General features: G+C 34.8%; 3 protein-coding genes across 3 annotated transcripts; 1 reads left to right on the top strand and 2 right to left on the bottom strand.

Moving 5' to 3' along the window:
* Positions 1–321: 321 nt before the first annotated feature.
* Positions 322–1494, top strand: LOC145125183 (StAR lipid transfer-like protein). Its single transcript, XM_079060672.1, has 2 exons — positions 322–671; positions 1211–1494. The coding sequence occupies exons 1-2, from the start codon at positions 357–359 to the stop codon at positions 1274–1276; spliced, it is 381 nt and encodes a 126-aa protein (XP_078916798.1). The 5' UTR covers positions 322–356; the 3' UTR covers positions 1277–1494.
* Positions 1495–3987: 2493 nt separating this feature from the next.
* On the bottom strand, positions 3988–5731 carry LOC145125385 (uncharacterized). Its single transcript, XM_079060850.1, has 4 exons — positions 5268–5731; positions 4583–4741; positions 4389–4497; positions 3988–4290 (listed from the first exon to the last, which is right to left on the bottom strand). The coding sequence occupies exons 1-4, from the start codon at positions 5589–5591 to the stop codon at positions 4091–4093; spliced, it is 792 nt and encodes a 263-aa protein (XP_078916976.1). The 5' UTR covers positions 5592–5731; the 3' UTR covers positions 3988–4090.
* Positions 5732–10052: 4321 nt separating this feature from the next.
* LOC145126452 (uncharacterized) lies at positions 10053–16998 on the bottom strand. The gene is made up of 6 exons (XM_079061819.1): positions 16453–16998; positions 15930–16160; positions 15132–15213; positions 13340–13829; positions 11251–12031; positions 10053–11078 (listed from the first exon to the last, which is right to left on the bottom strand). The coding sequence occupies exons 1-6, from the start codon at positions 16996–16998 to the stop codon at positions 10053–10055; spliced, it is 3156 nt and encodes a 1051-aa protein (XP_078917945.1).
* Positions 16999–21754: the final 4756 nt, after the last annotated feature.

Here is a 21754-nt window from a genome sequence, read left to right as displayed (position 1 = left end):
CAAAGTTTTTATCTGTTTTTGGATTATTCTTTAACTACTTCAATATCTATTTTTTTTATTTAACTAAGCTTATCAGCGCAGCTTGTTGCCCGTTTACCATCTCACTCGTTGTACGATAATAATTAAATTAACGAAAGATAATTAGAACGAAATTTAATTTAAAGGCGATAAATAAACACGATACAGTGTTGGTGTAGACGTGCAGATTTCATCATCAACAATCACATACTGAAGTAACCGAAGTGTGTGTAAAGCCCATCAAATTTGTACCGGTGGTTTCTTGCTACCCTTATCTTTTGAGAAACGATATATTCAGTCCTTGGAGTCGTATCATTTGTAGTTTAGTCCCTTGTTGTATGTCGTTTGCCAACATTGGTATCATAAAAACCCCAAACAAAAAGAAAGTTGCACTCTGTAATTTACTTGCCAAGATCCGCGGCAAGGAAATGGAGAAAGGGACTAACAGTAACACCGGTGGTGGATCAAGTGGCTACTGGTGGTGGGTCGCCGCCAGCGGCGTCCAAGTGGCTTGGGGCATATACTCCTTCCGCAAAGGCTACTCCGGCGACTCACGACTCATGCCCCTCAAAGCTTTTGGCGTAGCTTCTCTCTTCGTCGGCGCCACAGCAACCGCCACTGTCGGAACCTTTAGTGCCTCCGGCATCCACTCGGTACACTTTCTTCTCTTCAATTACGGTGAATCGTAAGATCTTTTGCAAAATAATTGGTAGGTTTTAGGTCATAGTTTCGCCCAATTTGTAGGTATGAAAGATAATATGAGTATAATCTTAAAAAATGAATCAGAGCATTTTGATTCTCTATGAAATTCGTAACTGAATTAGGTCAGATTTCTGAGGCAATTTGAATCATTATCCATGATCATCTCATTTCATTTCTTGATTAAATTTCTTGATTATGCATATGTATAAACGTCAACATTGGAATCAAATTGAACCCTGCAATTGAAACATAGAAGTGTAATTTGGTCTTACCTTTTCTTCTCAGTGTTTGTGTCCATGGATTGATTCTTATCGAAAATATGCTTGTAGTATGAATTATGAAAAGCTGTTGATAGGAATTTATATGAATTGTAACTTACTAGTATTTATAAGCATGAGGATTAGTCTTATGGTAGTTAAAGTTCTTGCTAAATCTATACCTGATTATTTCTCTGTATTAAGTAAAAAAGAAATTGGTTTTGATAATGTAGGTGAAGGATGCCATGGAACTTGGGGCAAATATAAGGTCTGGGCTTGGAGTCAAGGGTAGGGGATAAATCAAGTAATCTCTTAAATCATTTTGCTTGAGGTACATATTTTGGTTATTCAAAACCAGATAGAGATAACAAATAACAAATAACTGATAATCACTCCAATGTGGTGTAAGGTTTTGGATATTGTTATGGGGATGTAGGTCTTGATTTTGATTTTGATGGTAATCCGTGAGCTATGGATATTGCTTCTTGAATTGTTTCTGAGATTCGTTTTGCTCAAAGTTTGTCTATTTGTTATATTCCATTTTGGGTCAGTTATAACTTATAATCTTTCATTTATCCTTGGATCGAGCATAAGGTGTTTACAAATTGAAAATGACAAATAGGACGTAAAAGGTAAAATGAAAGCAGGACCATAATTGTTTACACATGTAATGAGAAGAAAACTATTATTTAATGCTTTTGAAATTACAATCAAACATCATTTTTGCAGCACGGTTATAATTTCTGGATTGGAAAACAATTAAAAACAAGTGCTAATCATTGCCTAAAGTATCATGTGATTGACATAATTCATTGGAATCAAGTAATTTATACCTTAATAAATTGGAATGGTAAAATGCTAAATCTTGAAGACAATAAGGGGGTGTTTGTGATTACTTTTTAAGTTTAAAACTTCTTTTTGACTTTAGAGGGGGCAAAATATAAAAATTGTTTTTAAAAAGTGTTTAGGTTGCTAACCTTTGAATTTAATTTACCTTTTACAAAAAAAAAAAAAACTAAGTTTTCTACATTTGAAAAATCTTATTTTTCTTCTTGGCAAAAAGTTACTTTGAAAATAACTTTTTTAGTTCCCAAACATCTTTTAAAATTTTTTGAATTTTTGAAAATACTAAAAGTAAAAATTCATTTGAAAAACAATCTCAAACATCCTTAAAAAAATAACTAGAGCTTTTGGTGTGTGAGGCAAATAGCTTAAAAAAAAGCTCAAATTAAATAAAAATCTTTGTTTATGAGTATGAATTTAAAAATTTTATTTTATATAAAACACTTTTAATCCTAAAACAAAAAATTCATAATTCAAAAGCTAGAATAAAAGAGCTTCTCTCTTCCCGCATAATAAATATTTCATATAGTCTTGTTAGATTGGATATTTTCAAGTAGTTTTTGAAAAAATTTAGCTTTTATTTCGATTTATATTTTTCAAAATTTCAAAATTATTTTTGTCCAACCTTTCTACACATAAAAGCTACGGCTTCACCCAAATGAAAGATCACATTAGCTTTTTTTTTTTTTTTTTACTGAACTCTAACAAAAGTTTAAGAAACATACAAATGAAAGATCACATTATATATTTCTTGAGATCCAAAATGATCGTTTCGGGACTGATGATTATTTTTGCAAATCCCAAAAACTAAGCCATTTCTCTTATCTTCCAAATAATATGGTTATTTTTGTAAATATCTTTTATCTTTTGATCAAACAGCAGAGATTTGATTTCCGTATAATTTGGTTTTGTTTTCCAAGTTTGTGTTCAATTCTTAACTTTTGGACCAGTTAGTCAATGTACTCCCCCACATGATATAAAGCACAGCAGTGATAGAAAACGTGTGAATTGTCTCAAAAATTAGAAAAAACAAACGTCGTTGTCGAACATGAATAAGTTGATGACTTGAAAAAGTGGTATTTACAAATAGATAAAGTGGTATGTAATACATTTATGCACATTTTTTTTTACCGAAATAGAAATATTTGTTGGTCAAATATATAAAGAATAAGTCAAAGAGACAAAGACTCAAAGACAAATTTTGAATTTGAAGGGGGTAGGTAACAATTAACATTTAACAAGGGCATTCTCTTTTGTTTAATTCTAATCGAATAAAACAAAGGCCAAATTAGTAAAGATTAAATATGATGACGCTATTGATTATTTATATAAAGATATAATAATTAGTAAGGTTAAATATAAGAAATAACTACTAATAATGCTATTAGTGTACTATTGTCTTTTACTTTATTATATTTTTTATTATATTATTATATTTTAAAGAATCTACCTGATTATAATCAAGTCATCCAAAAAAAAAACAATTCATTTTTATAATTTAATAGATTTTTAGGCTACAATGTTTTAAGAAAAAATAACAACTTATATATTATATTTTATAAGTCTCTAATTATATATTTATCATTAATTAATGTTTCGTATGTATGTCTTTAGACAAATGTTAGAAAATCCATTATATATATATATATATATATATATATATATATATATATATATATATATATATATATATATATTCCTTGATCGATTTTGTTCACCTCTACCAAATATTATTGTAGGTATGCAACAATGTCACATTCATTCAACATAAATTCCTTCTTTTAAAGCTTCAAGTACGAAGTTTTTGGTTTAGATAAAAAAAAAATATTTTTATCTCCGTCTATTTATTAGGTAAGTCACACAATGTTAGTGATGTTTGCTATCATGTGATATTTTAGGTAATAAATAGAGCATACGATGGCCACTTATATATAGTTTTTTACTATTTGAAATAAACATTTGAAGAGCTTATTACTTATTACCATTTATTTTTTTCTCAACCTCTTAATCTTTTATTGTCTAATGACATGTAACCCCCTCATCTCAATAGTATTTTCATTTCACCCCCTTAATAAAATTGAACATTTATTTTTACCATTTTTTACCTATTAAAACTATATGGTTGTTCTTGTTCAATATCAAATATGACTTGTGCTTAAAAACGACAAACTAAATGACAAGTTTATATAAAACATTTCAAATAGATGAAGGCTAAATATGTAAATTTCATAACTAAGCTTTTAAAAAAAAGCTTTAGAATCTTGGTTTCTTTATGATGTGGATTGTTCTTCATCAACGTGTGTGGGTATATAGGAAATACCACTCTGCTTAAGATTCATACACAATTCAAATTCCCCAGCTCCTTTGGTGGAAATTGTTCTATGAAGCTTTGAATATGCACAATATTCCACTTCACTCACTAGCAAATCATCACGTGCATATGAAGTCACTGACACCCCAACACCTTCCCCTGCATCAAAATCCAAAGGGGTCTGTTTGTTTGGATGGAATGGAATGGAAAAGACATAAATGCCCTCCTAAACAAGTACTAACAAACACAACACTTACCATGTGTCACAAGCAGTAAGTTTTCGGTAGGGTATTTATCAGCAAGAATCTTGATAATATTCTTGTACCTGTCTCTAGCCACCTCTGTTGGCTCTTCCCATTTTGGTAGCTGATAAAGTTGATAGGTTTAGAAGTAGAATAAAAATTACAAGAAAGTGATTAAGAGACTTTTGGTCTTATAATAAGTTAATAACCTCTTTGTAAACTGGTTCTACAGTTGAATCAACTGTCCCTTGTGGTAAAACAGCTTCACATTCTGAAATAGTAAAAGCAAAGTCTCCATCTTTAGGGGCGTTCTCAGCTCGTATGGCTCGTTTGTTCAGCATTTCACATAGTCCATATTCAACAGATACCTGCAACATATCAAAATGTCAAACTATGATCTTCAAAGTACTAATAGTCTTTGTTAGAAAGATCTAGGAAACCATATCCAAGAAGCCTGAAATTTTTGCTACATGTCAATTAACACACTCAAGGGTAGAGTTTGAATTATAGGTTCCCATGGAAGAGTTTCTAACTTTGAAGTTTGAACAAGCCCTGCTTCGGACAATTAGTTACTTTAATCAGTGAATTTCCAGAAATTTTAATGTGGATCGGGCACTAGTCATTAGGCAAAATCGAATTTGAAACTCCAAGTTTTCGATTAGTAGAGGAGATATCCGATTATATCAAGCTCATAGATGCCTTCCAGAACTAACAACTAATTAGATATACAGCTTAATTATCAGGATCATAATCATTTATCTGTACTCCGATCATCAAAAATCAGGCACAATCATGGTTCTCTCGGATTATTCCTGGTAATTTTTTGTATTTCAAAAGAATCGATATCAATGAATAAATCAATAATACGATATAAACAGGTAATCAGGATATGACCTTGAGCATAGAAGGATCGATTTTGACGCCGTCGGCAGAGCTCATTTGAGTAACATTACAATCGACGGCGCAAAGAGCGTGTATGACTTCGGAAGCTGTCTGAAGGCATCGAAGAAACGGCGATACAAAGACGCGATGAATCGGAAAACGGAGGTCCTTTTTGAATTTCTTACCGGTAGAGAATGCCCTAACCTTGCCATCTAACACCAACGGCGGATCCCATGGCCTAGCAGCTTTCTCAGTCCATAGCGGCTCGAAGTTGTCAATCCGGTCGCCATGGCGCATCACGACGACGTTTTGACGAGTCTGTTGGCCGGAATCCATGGTTGTTATCTGTCGTGGAGGGATGTCAGAGTTTTTTTAAATACAGATGCTGAAATGTGCCAATCAATGGTTGCGATCACGTGGGTTTCCTTGAAGTTTCTAATGCAGAACATGGAAAAAAGGTAGAAAGAGGACCTCAACGACTGGGTGGCCGGTGGATGTTTTCGTTTGTTTTTTTATTAAGCTCATCTTCAATACATAATGTAGAATAAATAAATTACAAATTTAGTCCATTTGGTATTTTGGTTTGTATTTATTATTATTATTATTATTATTATTATTATTTTGGCCATAGCTTTAGGATTTGTGACATTTATGGTACCTCTATGTAACACCATTTAATATTTTCCATTAGAGCTCTCACATTCACATTCCTAGGTATTTCAATATTTTTTCCTCTCATATCCCCTTTAACCTTACAACCACTTTTGCTATCTTTACCGATCAAGAATTTAGAAAAAAAAAAAAAGATTCTCTTAATTCTAATTACTTATGTTGTTTCCCATAAAAACTCAATTCCGCCTTCATTTTCTTCTTCCAATACTTCGTTTGCCTTGGCATGTATACAAAAAATCCTAACCTCATTCGTTACCAAGTGTTTTGAGAATGGTGTGTAATGGTGTTAGGCCCATTAGTTGGACAACGACACCTCCTTGATGCCCATATTTTGTCACATCTAATGACAGAAAAGGGTCGGAGCACACATCGTCTTCATGTCCCTTCATTCTCTGTCGTTGTCCTTTCATTTGAACCTATAAAAATGGAGTTTCCCTCCCCATTTGGAGGATAATCTAAGACGTCTATATTGGACTCTCTCAGTCACATACACTTCTCACATAGAGGTTCTTTCTGATGGGTTTGATAGGTAACAAAAATCATATTTTTTGTGGAAAACCTAAAACCCTAAGTTCACATACACCCTAAAGGATCTACGTTCTCATTATGATATGCAAACACTAATTTGAATTTAAGAACCCTAAAGTACATTGCTATTTTCGATTTATGAGAAGGGATAATAAAAACATACCTTATAGTTTACTTTTGTAAATAAACTAGTAATCCTTCTTTGTAGAACTTCAGAAAGTCAGCACCAGAAATCTCGTGTCTCTGATGGCTCACACCCAAACCCTAGCAGTTGGAGGCTATTGAAGAGAGGGGAGTAGAACGTATGACTTTCGGCTCTAATGGTTCTTTGGAAGAGTGAAATCTGAAACCCTATGCCTTGGGTATTTATAGGACTTGAGGAGGTGTATAAAAAACAAGTTTCCTTTTGGATAATTCTAACCATTTTCTTTCCCTCCAAGCAACCCTAAGCTTCCTAAAACTCCTAGAAAAGCTCCATAAACCCCTCTAGAACCGTCCCCAATCCTAGGAAGGTTCTAGAATCAGTCAATGTTCAACTTTTGGACATTGACACTTTTAGTCATTCTACTTTTAATTAATCAAATTAATCCCAAAATCAATTCCAATTAATTTCTGATTAATTTTTAATTAATAATATAATTTCTAATTATTATGTTTTTCTCAAAAGATATTAATAAATTATTTATTTTGATTTCTAATTAATTTATTAATAATATAATAAATTAACAAATCGTCATTTCTCTCCATAAAGCATTCCAGTCAATTAATAGGTTTGATGGCAACCCAAAAGGACTTTGCTAATAATTTAAGTTTATAATAATTTAGTTAAGGACTTAGACACCTAATCCAACACTTTCCAGCCTAGAAAAACCATCTGCATTATACACTGGTGTTACTTGATTGTCAGAGTCTACTTATGCGATACATGTCTTAATGTGGTTCTATTGATCTTCTTTTATGATAGCTATAAGAACCAAGTTGGAAACTTGTTTACACTTAATAAATCAAAGACTGAAGGTTTGTATTGATCAGATACACTTCAAGTATTAAGAACAAACGTAAACTAATCTAAAAAAAAAAATAAAGAACAGAAAGTAAATAACACAAGGAGTTCTCCAAATTATTCTTTCACCAAGAAAGAGTTTTGTCTTCACAAAGAAGACGGGTTGTCACACAGACGATTACGACACCAAGCCGTGTTAACAACATTAGGGTTTATCCTAATGTTGTATATATACTAATCTATACATGTATATCCCTTGATTGAAGGGATTGCGTCTAATCTATACTAAAAACCGATCTTATCACAAAGGTATCAGATCTGTGATCGATTCTCTACTTGTCTATAAACTAATATACAAAAGATTACATAGAATAACTACGCTATGCGTTGACGCTGATAAGCTTTATACACTGGCGTTGTCGATGTTGTAGACGTTGACGCTGACAGACAACGTATGGAGTGTTTGACTCATCATATCATAAGGTGTGACCTTATAATCCCCCCTATTTGATGATGTCAAAACTAATCTTCAACGAATTCTTTAGTTTGTGCTCCCCCTGAGAGGAAGAATGAATTTTTAACGTTTCAGCTTTAACTAATGCTCCCCCTGAGAAAATGAATGACTTATCAAGCAGTTGAGGCAACATTTATGAATCGCAGCGGACGGCGGATGAATAGGTGAAGGCGACGAGCTGACTTGAAAAATGTGGATCAACTTGACTCAACTAGCTGAGAATGATGATATTAGCTTGACTCGACTCCCCTTAGATTGTGCTTTTCTATATAGATTCTCTACCCTTTTTTGACATCACCAGTAAACACATGAATAGAGTTGTTGTAGTTTGTAGTTTAGTATGATTGTGATGCATCTTCATAGTATTGGCTTAAACTAACATTCACTGACATAGTATTGCGAGATTTCATCAGCGTGTGGATTCATACGCTGACTCATTAATCACTTTTATTAGAAGAAAATGGCAAGAGTGTTATGTTGCATGTAATACATTCCAGTATGAAATGTACTCATCGACAAAGAATTAATGTCGAAGTTTTATCACGGACTATGATTATTGGGAAAGAGTGGGTAGGTGCATGTAATATATCACGCGCAATGATATACCCATCGACACATATTTTCTGAATTTTCATCAGCGTCTGGTATCATACGTTGAATCATAAAATTCTAAAGAAGAATTTATAAAAAGAATGGTGTGTTTCAGTCATGCCGAGGTGAAATCAGCGTGAATCATAAACAGCTTAACTCATAAAAAAGAAGTGGTTTAGACTTCCGTATCATAGAATAAGTTGCATTCTAGAATCAAAGATTCACAGTTAACTCATAATGATACCATGTCATACCTTAGACTAGGAGGTCAGGGACATGAACAACCCTTTGTCATTAAAGGACCAAACAAGTAACTCTTACACTGATGACTATGCAATCAGAGTAAGCCATTGGGTTTTTCTCAATGTTTCAGCAGAACATGAGACTTGATGCATAAGGAAAGCATGCTTCCAGGGACAGGGTCAGGTAAAATAGTTAAATAAAGATAAACACCCAAGCCTTTTTATCAATTTTATTTGGACCAGACAATCTCACTTAGAAAGTTTAGACAATGCTAGACAGTCAGTGTGAGGGGGTGACTCAATATTCTCAGCAGATGGTCTCGCTGATGAGAAACTTAGAGAGATTTAGTCACATACAACAACATGCTTCTAGGGACGATGATTTGTTAAAAGTTGCATAGTAGGCTTAGAATTGCCACCGTCAGATTCCCTTTAAAGATGGTACAAAATAATAAACAATATAAGAATACAATTAGTCAAATAAGGAAAGGAATATGCAGCCTTTTTTAGAGGCTCTTTATATAGCCTTTTTTAGAAGATCTTTTGCACAGTATCTTCAAAAAGAAATCTTTTGAAGTAATTGCTAATTTATTAAATTTCTTTGTTTGAGATATCTACCCTTCAAGACCGGCTATAAAAGAGAACACAAGTGAAGATAAATATATAATACATCTCACTATAAATCAAGAATGATGAATCCACTAATCACTGAAACATTCCAGATAGACTCCAAGCTTCATATCTATCAAGAGCAAAAGAGAAGTAGAGATCAGTCTTTGTAACCAACGAGTTAACTGACTCAAATCCATGAAACCATTGTGTCCTCAAGATCAACACGAGGGCATTCGAGGTTTTATCAGATCATGAGTCAGTAGATGAAAACAAGACTTACTGCATTGATGGTTGCTCTTTGCATACATAACAGTGAGTGGAGGAGAAAAAGGGTATCCTCAAGAAGAAGAGGACACGACGCCACTCTTTTTCTCAATAGCAAGAGCATTAAGATCTTTCAGCTCTTACAAACTTTGAAGAAGGAGATGTAAATAAATCTTAGATAGGCATGTAATATGAATAGGAGAGGCAAGAGAATACTTGTAAATACTAGAATCGAAGCTTAAACAAATTATATAAAAATCCATAAACATAATAAAAGCAACATTTGTTTTTGTGTTTCTTAGAAAGTAATCAAAAGAGTTAGAAAGTAGTTAAATTATTGAAACCATGCCAAGATCTACAATCAATTTGTTTTAAGTCTTCTCGTCCAATGCCTTAGTGAAAACGTCAGCCAGCTGATCAGTGGATGGAATGTAAAACAACTCCACTTTTCCCTTTTGGACCATGTCCCTGATGAAATGATGACGAATGTCGATGTGCTTGATCTTGGAATGTTGCACTGGATTTTGTATCATCTGAATGGCGTTGGTATTGTCACAACAGATGAGTGTCTTCGAGAAGTTTAGACCATAATCCAAGAGCTGATTTTGAATCCATAGAATCTGAGCACAACACCTTCCAGCGGCAACATATCCAGCTTCAGCGGTAGAACAAGCCACTGAAGTCTGCTTTTTGCTGGACCAACTTACTAATCTATTTCCAAGCATTTGAGCTCCTCCTAAAGTGCTTTTGTGATCGATGCCACATCTACCATGATCAGAGTCAGTGTAACACACCAGCTTGAACTCATAATCACGAGGGTACCATAACCCAAGATTGGGTATATGCTTTAAGTAACGAAAGATCCTTTTCATAGTGAGAAGATGAAATTCCTTAAGATTGGCTTGATAAGGAGCACATAATATAGTAGCAAACATAATGTCAAGGTGACTGGATGTAAGATAGAGTAAAGAGCCTATCATTCCTCGAAACAGAGTTGCATTTACATCAACACCATTTAGATCAGTGCCAATAGACGCCGATGAGGACATCAGAGTCTTTATTGGCTTGCAATCAGAGAACCCATAATTTTTCAGCGTATGTGTAATATATTTAGATTGGCAAACAAAGATACCATCAATTAGATGTTTGACCCGCAAACCCAAAAAGAAGGTTAGTTCACCTATCATGCTCATCTCGAATTTCTTGGCCATGATCTCCGCGAATTCTGAACTAAGCTTTTCATTAGTGGATCCGAAGATGAAATCATCCACATACACTTGGGCAAGAATGATATGGGATCCTGAATGCTTTATGAAAAAAGTGTTGTTGATCTTCCCTTGTTTATATCCACTTGAAAGAAGATAGCTTGCCAATGTGTCATACCATACCCTAGGCGCCTGCTTCAAACCATAGACAACTTTATCAAGACAATACACATGATTTGGAAACTCTTCACTTTCAAATCCTGGAGGTTGTTTTAGAAAAAACTTCTTCTTGAATATCTCCATGCAAGAAGGCAGTCTTGACATCCATTTAATAGACTTTAAAGTTTTTAAAAGAGGCAAAGACAAGAAACAGATGTATTGCTTCAAGTCTAGCCACAAGAGCAAATGTTTCATCATAGTCTAATCCTTCAAGCTGACATAAAACTTGAGCCACAAGCCTAGCTTTGTTTCTTATGACAATCCCATCTTCATCCATTTTGTTCTTGAAAACCCAGCGAGTGCCAATGATAATCTTTCCTTGAGGTTTGGGAACAAGAGTCCACACACGATGACATTCAAATTCATTTAGCTCATCCTGCATGGCCTTGATCCAGTCAGCTTCTTTCAAGGCATCAACAATATTCTTTGGTTCAATCATTGAGACGAAGTTTGCAAACATGCAAAAATTGTTGCTGACTATGTTGCGAGTGAGAATCCAAGAATTTACATCTCCAATGATTTGAGATTCAGGATGGTCTCGAAGGATTCTTGGATTAGAACTTTCATTTGTATTGCTTTGGGCAAAGTCTTCCTTATTGGATGGATCAACTTCTTCATGGATGACAGGCTGATCTTCATAGATAGGTTGTGGATTGATTAATTGATCAACATTAGGAACAACAAGATCATCGTCATTTGACAAGAATTCAGGAACATGGTCTGAGGGACTATGAGTAAGTTCATTCAGAATTGATGACAAGCGATCAACTCGATCATGAATGAATGAGTCTCCATCGAAGGTGACATGAGCTATTTCTTCAACAATTTTCCTTGAAATATTAAATACCCTGAAAGCCTTAGATACGCTGGAGTAACCTAGAAACACTCCTTCATCAACTTTAGCTTCAAACTTCGAACGCTGATCTCTTTGATTCAATATGTAACAAACACATCCAAACCCATAAAAATAAAAGATGTCCGGTTTCCTTCCTTTTAGTAGCTCATAAGCAAATTTCCCATGAAGCTTAAAAATGATAGACCGATTTTGGGTATAACATGTTGTAGTGACAACTTCAACCCAAAATGACAAGGAAAGACCGACTTTAACGACAATAGTTCTTCCGGCTTCAATGAGAGTTCTATTTTTTCTCTCTGAAATACCATTTTGTTGGGGAGTTCTTGATGGATTTTATACATAGCAAACAATCCTATGTGTGCATGCAACCCTAATTGAAAGATGTATGTTTTCACTATTAGACATACAAGCATTGAACACAAAAACTAGAAACCCTAGGAGGAATGTACATTTTTTGAAATTAACATAAAACTAGGTTTTAGATACATACCTTTATTGTTATTTAGTAATAACAATGATTCATTTGAAGATCTTGACTTTGAGAACAAGTACCACAAGTGTAGTACCTCTAATGGCTCACAAACACACCAAGGCAAGATGATGATTATGAGATAGAGCAGAGAGGAGGTAATTGCTCAAAATTTCGGCTCTTTAATGTTTCTAAGGGATGGCTGGAATTTCTTAGGGGTAAGGCTCTATTTATAGTTGAGATTGTTTAGAGCCAAAGCTAGGGTTAAGATAAGGAAACCCTAATCCCTTAGCTTAAGGCCTAAGCAGCCCATGGATTCCTTATCCTTAAGGACTTGGACGAAAATCTCTAGATCCTTCCAAGGATTTTCGGCCAAGCCTTTCCAAGGGAATCCAAGAGCCCAATCCACAACTATTAATTAATTGCAAAATAGCCCCTGCACTATTAATTAATTCCTTTAATCCCAAAATTAATTCCAAATTAATTTCTGATTAAATATTAATTAAAAATATGATTTCTAATTAATATATAATTTCCATAATATATTAATAAATCATTTATTTCAATTATTAATCAAATGAATAAATTATCCTCTTCCTCAATTAATCATCCTGTCTAGTTGCAAGTGTGAATGCAACCCAAAAGGACTATGCTACTATCAATTCAAGTACATACCAAATATAGTTATGGGCTTAGAAACCTAATCCAACAGTTCTAACTGTCGAAAAGTTCTGAGAAATTATTGAGATTGAGCAAAAGTCTTCCAGAGAGGAGTTTTTGAATTCAGTTCCGTGGTCATTACGTAATTACCTTACTTTGTGATCATAGAGGACTTCTCATTGCTTAATGAGGGCAATGATTTCATTAGCGACATGAATCTTCTTTCTTAAAAAGACTACCCATCTAAACCTTGAAAATTCATCCACAACGACGAGAGTGTATTTCTTTCCAACCCTTAACTTAACCGGAACTGGTCCGAACAGATCCATGTGAAGAAGATGAAGAGGTTTGACAATAAAAGAGCATGAATTTGGCTTGAAGGAAGACTTGGTTTTCTTCCCCTTTTCACACGCTGAGCACAGCTTATCCCTAACAAACTGCATTTTAGGAATTCCTCTTACAAGTTGATTCCCTGCAATCTTTGAAATGTTCTTGAAGTTTAGATGTGATAGCCTCTTGTGCCACATGAAATTTAGATAAGACTGAGCATGAGAGAAGAAGCAAAGATGAAGAGTGTTGTCAGTAGAAAACATATCCAGAACATAGATGTCGTTTTGTTGATTTGCAGTAAGAACAGTGACACTCTTTTGATCAACAACCTTTCCTTCTCTCTTGTTAAAGAGAACTTCATAGCCAGCGTCACACAGTTGGCTGATAGAAATGAGGTTATGTTGAAGACCTTTCATATAAGATACATTCTTGAAAAAAATAGAGTTGCACTTTATGGATCCATATCCCTTTGTAGCTCCTTTGCCATTATCTCCATACGTAACAGTCAAACCGTAACATCCCAAAATTTCCAGATAAAAAATTTCATTTCAAACATCCAATAGTAATGTCAAAACAACCAAAAGTGTATCATAATGAAAATATTATCATAGTACAAATCACAAAATCACATAATGCGGAAAAACACGGGCGGATGCGGTGCGAACAAGTCAGGCCCTTCCTTTTCGAGCTGGAAGTACCTGAAACGCAAACTGAAAATCATAAGCACAAACCTTAGTGAGCTTCCCTAAAATACCTCGTACCATACATACATAACAGTCAAAGCATAACTGGGTCTATTTCAACCCCTTCTGTCTCTTTCAACCGACACTGGGCCTATTTCAACCCCTTCGGTCTCTTTCAACCGGTACTGGGTATATCTCAACCCATTCGGTCTCTTTCAACTGATACTGGGTATATTTAAACCCCTTCGGTCTCTTTCAACCAGTATCGGGTCTATTTCACCCCTACAACTAACACATAATCATAACAGTAAGAGTCACATATACATGCAATACAGTAAATTGTCGCGAAGACAATTATCATCCTACCAACATAGTCTAGTGGGTCGACATTGGTGCCTTCGACCCATGAGTAAAGCGAAGGAAACTCACCTCAGACTGAAGATATCAAATCGCACTCGAGCTGCTAAATCGTGAAATCCTATCACTAAATCACAACAAGGCTCGCGACCCAACAAGGGCCCAAATCCAAAGTGGCCTGAAACTAAAATCCCAACAACCACTCTGTTGAGTAGGCTAAGCGTACCATCATTACGACCGACGTACTCGTATGCTTCGCAAGGGTCGGGACTCTAGGTGCGTACGCTCAGTGTACACCCACATACACCCTACGTACGCCCCAGTTGCTCGTAGATTACTTTGAGACCTAATGTCCCACTTCAAATCTAAGCTCATTAAGTGTATTAAGCCATAAAGTTGCAAACTTTATGCTTTTTCATGTCTTAATGGGATTCAAACCACGAATTTAGCATTCTATTTCCCTTAAGTGGTCACCAACTCATGCATGGTTGAGCTTTAACTTCCAAGATCCGATTTTTATGGCTCCATGACCTCCTAAGTGTTCAAAAGGATAGCTCAAATGGTCTGGATTAGTCCATACTCCATAAGACCAAAGTCATGGGACCAAAACTCATAAATCTACCCACCAAAAGAGATCTAAGCAAGGAATCATTAAGGTAAGAACTTTTTACCTCCAGAAGCTTGCAATGAAGAAGATAGCCCTGGATCTTGAAGCTCCAACTCCAACAATGCACCACCACCAAGTTTCTTCTTCTTCAAAATCACAAAAGAACACCCAAAAACTCTCAATAAACTCAAGAACACTCTTAAGTTGGCTAGGGTTTCGAGATATGGCTCAAGAGACAATGGAGCCCGATAAGGTGAAGGATTGGAGGACTTAATGTGCTTAAATAGGTTGCAAACCCTAAAAATTAGGGTTTTCCCTTGACTCACATACGCCATGAATATGCATGGGTACGCCCAACGTACAAGGGGGGCTTCCCGCATCATGCATGCATATGAGTACTCCCAGCGTACCTTATGTACGCCCGGCATACCTTATGTACACACAACATACTTGGGTCCAAGACAAGAATTAAATGAAATAATTTGCTAAGAGTTTTACCTGACAAATCGGGCGTTATACGGACCATCCTTCTTTATGAAATCTTCCAGGAGAGACTTGAATCCTGTCATATGTCTTGAGCAACCGTTGTCTAAATACCAAATATGCTCTTTATCCTGAAACTAAGATATACAATAAGTCCTTAAACAAAAAAAATACAAAAATGTACACAATATACATTGACCCATTTTCAAAGGGTCACTCAATAAAAGATATTATAACAGTCATCAGGGAGACAATTCAACGAGTTTCCCTTTTTGATTCACTTATCATTGCGAGTCATGATGTTGTCAGTGCGAACGGAGTTCTTTTCAAAAGTGCACTCGCTGACTTTATGAGAGGCATCACCACATCGATAACAAACTTTGATTCCAGAATTCTTTCCTTTAACATTAGATTTTGATTTATTTTCAACTGCTGAATCTGAAGAACTTTGATTTTTTGGTTTAAGAGTTCTTGATTTAGTTCTGGAATAAGGAATGTCCTCGATGATATGCTCAGATATTACTTTGTCATGAGGCTCATGATGCATTGAAGAGTCATCAGAAGTAGAAGACTTTGATTGATCTTCAGGTTTAGAATTGCCAACTGAGCACTGAGGAAAAATGCTAAGAATTTTGTTCACAGAATGAACTTCACCATTACATATAGGAAACTTTAGCAAAATCTTAGTGGAGGGAATAACATACTCACGATGAGAAGGTTGGTGAGAAGGATCAAGAGCATATAATTTAGAAACACATTTAGTAATTCCATTAGAATCAGTAGAGCAGTAGGTATCAATTAAAGTTTGATTTATAAAATAAGAACGCACAAATCAAAAATCTACTCTTAAAATATTCTTTTAAACAATCAACTTTATAGAAGGTTTGTTTAGTCTCAACAACTTTGGTTAGGGAAACAACACCTTCTATATCACATTCAAGAATTTTCTTACACTGATCTGGAATCTGAACATTAATAATTCTTGTAACATTAAAGTGAGAAGATGCCCAGTTTTTCAAAATAAGTTGAATGCATTTAGCATGATCAACCTTTTCTTTTTCAGCGGGATACATGTGTTTTCCCTTTTTAATATAGAAAGAGTTTTTTTCGAGAAAAGAGAATTTTTCCTTGAGTTTCTTTAACTCAAGACTAAGAACATATTTTTCTTTATTTGAGACCAATAAATCAAAACGTAAGAGATCGATCGTGTCATCCTTTTCGATATGTTCAAAAGAGGAGAATTTAACAAGATTCTTTACTTGATACGCTGATGTATCATCCCATTCTGACTTGAAGTCCTTAGCAGCGTGAGGAGGATCGGCGTCAAGGATCCTAATGCTATTATGTGAAGTGTCAGCGTGAGATTCAACAATCTGATCCATGATACACTTACCTTCATCCTCTGAGGAGTTTTCTTTTTCAAAAGCAGATGATAGTGTATTAATCATCTATTGAGCGGTTGAATAGTTTTGAACCAAACGATAGACAACGAAAGGGAGTGAGTTTCCAATAGCAATTCTCACCTTTATATCGAGATTCAACACCCTTTTCTATTCCTTGTTATATCCAGGCACAATTTTTTCTTTCAGCTTACTACTAGATGCATCATCATTGGATGATTGATGCATAACAGCGACATGACCTTTGTTGACAATGTCGAGCATATCAAAGTCCATGAACTCGACAGCTTCCATGGCCTTTGATTTCCATGCAGAGAAGTTGTGCTTATCAAACGAAGGGATCTTGTTGCAGACAGTTGATTTTGGAGTTAAAGAGGTCGACATGATTACTTGAGTGTATCAATAACCCGCTCTGATACCAATTGAATGTTTGTATTGATCAGATACACTTCAAGTATTAATAACATACATAAATTAATCTAAGAAAAATAAAGAATAGAAAGTAAATAACACAAAGAGTTCTCCAAATTGTTCTTTCACCAAGAAAGGGTTTTGTCTTCACAAAGAAGACGAGTTGTCACAAAGACGATTACGACACCAACAGTGTTAACAACATTAGTGTTTACTCTAATGTTGTATATATACTAATCTATACAAGTATATCCCTTGATTGAAGGGATTGCATCTAATCTATACTAAGAACCGATCTTATCACAAAGATACCGGATCTGTGATCTATTCTATACTTATCTATATCATTACCTAATATATAAAAGATTACAAAGAATAACTACGCTATGCGCTGGCGCTGATAAACTTTATACGTTGGTGCTGTCAATGTTGTAGACGTTGACGCTGACTTACAGCGTATGAAGTGTTTGACTCATCAGATCATAAGGTGTGACCTTACAAAGATATATGATCCACATGAATTACAAACACCGGATGACGAAGGTCTATGTGGTCTATGTTGCATTGGTTAATCTTATTTGTTTTTAGATTTTTCTTTTTTGTATTTGGGTTATATTGGGTCACTAAACTAGAAAATCGAATAGTTTAAATTAGACGGTCGAAAGGTCTAAGGTAGACATTTTCAATCACCCCTTCTTCGCCATAGAGTTAAAACTCGGTTTGAGCACATATCTCAAGTTGTAATCTTTTAAAGAATCAAATGAATTGAGTCTACACTATTGTTATTGCAAATTTAAAGTAAAATGTTGGACTTCATACACAACTAAACATCATGGTAGAAGATTTAAGACTTTCCCTAAATTTAAGTACGTTTTGATTTACGTTATGATTTACGTTATGATTTATATAAATTTGTTTTGCAAAGTGCCATGCTGAAGTAAATTTAGTCATAGATTTGTAGGATTCAAGAATAAATGTAACTTTTTTTTATCTATTTAATCTACATCTTTTAAACAACTGGAATCCAAATTGACTTGAAAATTGGAAAAATCTAAAATGTATGATGGGTGTTTATCGGAGTTGTTGAAGAAAGCCAAAATGGAAATAGAAAGCATCAAGACAAAAAGTATGGTGTTACATAGGAAGATGTTCGTCCATCATTGTCTTACGAAGAATATTCAAAAAAGTCTCCAACCTCATCTTCATTACAAAGAATATTAAAAAAGGGTCGCTGGTAGTTTTGTTTGGTTGTGTAACATCTTTATTTTGGATTTAGATTTTTTTTTGCCATTTTTAATAAAAAATTAAAATAAATATAAACAATAACTAGTAAATAAAATAAGATAATAATAATTAGATAAGCTTTAAGTGTTATTTGTTAAGATTAGATACTTAATTTGGTGAAAAATGTAAAACTAGGATTAATTTGGCAAGAAAAGCTTAAGTATTGTTTGTTTTTTAAGATATAAAACATTAGAAAAAAAAGATGGACTGAACATCTGTAATCCGAAAAAAAATGGTTGTTCATTTTTTAAAATCTAGAGATTGTATAAAGAATATGAATTTTTTTTTTAAAAAAAACTGATTTTTTAATATATTGTAAAACTTTGATTATAATATTGGTTATGTCTACCAAACTTTATTTTATTTATTCATCATACTAGATATTTTCATTCATATTGAATTATCTTACTAAATAAGGGAAATTTCAAGTAAAGTCTCCGGAGTTTGATTCTATTGACGCAAAAATCATTCCTGATTTTTATTTTGCAATTTAACCTAAAAAACCAGTAAACACTTGCAAAAAACTCTTGTTCCTGGCTAATGCCGGTTTCTAAGGATTTTCTGAAAATTTAAAGGATTTTTTTGAAAATAAACAATCAAAGATGGCTTTTTCGTGAATATGGTTAAATTTAAGAACTTTTTTGATTTTTTTTATATATTGTTAGGGACAGGATCATTGACTCATATTCATGATCCTCAAATACTTCTGAAGCCTCAAGATCCTTAAACATATCCCGAGATCCTGACTATTATCACTAATATTTCTAACACTTGTAACAACTATATTCTCTTTATTTTTCTCACATGTGCAGAACGAGTCAACACAATACCCATTCTCAACGGAGAGTCATCTCAACCAGGCAAAAGACTCGGAATGCCAAGTCAAATAACGTTCATATGCTAATTCTGGAGGATCCCAAAATTATCAAACTTATTGTTATTAGCATTGGATTATAAATAGCACATGTAACTAGCACACTAGGGACACACTTAGCTCATCTACGATACTTGTACTTACATTTACACATTCATCTCTGTATTCAACATTTTGCATCAATAAAAACATCAATGCAAGTGATCATTATCATCTCCCAAGGTTTTATGCCCGAGATCCTATCAAGGATAAATGGCTTTCCTTGTAACTCACTTGTGTCACTTTGATTAACATTCCTTACTTCATTTACCACAGATATCACAACCTCTCATACGATTTGGTTAGATTCTACTTAGTTGATTTTTTACCAAAACAATTTGGCGCCCACCGTGGGGCCGTGGTGTTCAAAACCTTTCGGAAAATCAGTTCTACACAACCGACCATATCTTCCTCCTCCATTCTTCTCATTTCCTCTAAAAACCTTCCTCCACCCCCAGGGGAGCTCCGAAGAAAGCCTCTGAGGCGCCGAAGAAAAACACATCTCCGGTCGCTACCCAAGGACTTTAGGATCCTCTTTTGATAATTTCCAATAATGAAATATTCGCTATGACGAAGAGACTGGGATGAAAATTCACTCAACCAGTAGGAGGATAATAGGACAATACTCAAGGAAATGGAGAGAATGAGGTCAGAAATCCACAAGCCTCAAGAAGCAGCACCCTCGATCTTGCAGCCCAAGATATTGAACTTTGATAACACGGGATCCTCAATGAATTGCCGCGAGATAGGATCCTCAATACCAACCTTTGTTCTCGCTTGGGGCGCAACCCTAAGAGAGCAAGCCCATACGACCTAGGATCCCAACGAAACCTTCGTTACTCCTAATAATAAGGATCCTAGTAACTTCGTCGATAATAATATCTTTACTACTAACTCTATGGACCTTGATACAAGTTTAAACCTGATCATGGCTAAGGAGCTTTAGCAATTAAGATGAATGATCTCAAGTGTTCCTGGAGTAGTTCAACCTATACCGAAAGTATCCCCCACAAGCCACAAAATCTTGATATTCACTCCTGCAATCGCTGACACCGAGGTCCCAAAACGCTTCCAGACACCCAACATGAAGCCTTATGATGGGACCACAGATCATCAGGAGCATGTCGCACAATATATGTAAAGAATGGAAATCATCCCCATTCGTACACTCTTGAAGGAAGCTTGCCTATGCAAGTGTTTTGGTTTAACCCTCACAAGATCAGCCTTAAAATGGCTTCTTAACGTTCCTCCTTACTGTATTACTTCATTTGCTCACTTAGTTAATTTTTTTAACAATCAATTTTCTTGTAGTAGACATTCGAGAAGGTAAAGAATGTAAATCATCCCCATTCCTACACTCTTGAAGGAAGCTTGCCTATGCAAGGGTTTTGGTTCGACCCTCACAAGATCAGCCTTAAAATGGCTTCTTAACGTTCCTCCTTACTGTATTACTTCATTTGCTCACTTAGTTATTTTTTTTAACAATCAATTTTCTTGTAGTAGACATTCGAGAAGATCACTAGTGATCTTTATTGAGTGGTTCATGATCCTAAGGAATCCTTTAGGACTTTTGTGAACAGGTTTGGCAGGGAAGCTCTGAGTATCCCCAACATTGATATGGCGACTGCAGTTGAAGCCTTTTAAAATGGGATTAAAAAGGACTCTCCTTTCTACGAAGACCTTGTAATGACCCCATGCAAGAGAATGGATGAGGTCCAAAGCAGAGCATTAAGATTCATAAGGCTCGAAGAAGACAAGGAGATCAAAAAAGGAGCAACCCACTGTTAGGGACAGGACCCCAGAATTACATTCAGGATCCTCAAAGCCTCAGGATCCTTAAACATACTCTAGGATCCTGATTATAATCATTTATTTTTTTAACATATATAACGGTTATATGCTTCTTTATTTTTCTCACATATGCAGAAATCGTCAGCTAATGACTTATTCTCAACGAAGAATCATCTTGACCATGCAAAAGAACCGGAATATCAAGTCAAATAACGTCTATAAGCTGATCTCGGAGGATCCTGAAATTATCAGACTTCTTGTGATTAGCTTTAGACTATAAATAACACATGTATTCATCACACTACACACACAATTTTTAGCTTATCCACGATACTTGTACTTACATTTTACATTCATCTTTGTAATCAAAATCTTCAATCAATAAAATCATCAAGGAAGGTGATC

Source organism: Lactuca virosa, chromosome 7, assembly GCF_052849685.1.
Source record: "Lactuca virosa cultivar CGN04683 chromosome 7, Lactuca_virosa_CGN04683_v6, whole genome shotgun sequence".
Classification (NCBI taxonomy): domain Eukaryota; kingdom Viridiplantae; phylum Streptophyta; class Magnoliopsida; order Asterales; family Asteraceae; genus Lactuca; species Lactuca virosa.
This window is presented reverse-complemented; position numbering and strand designations above follow the sequence as displayed.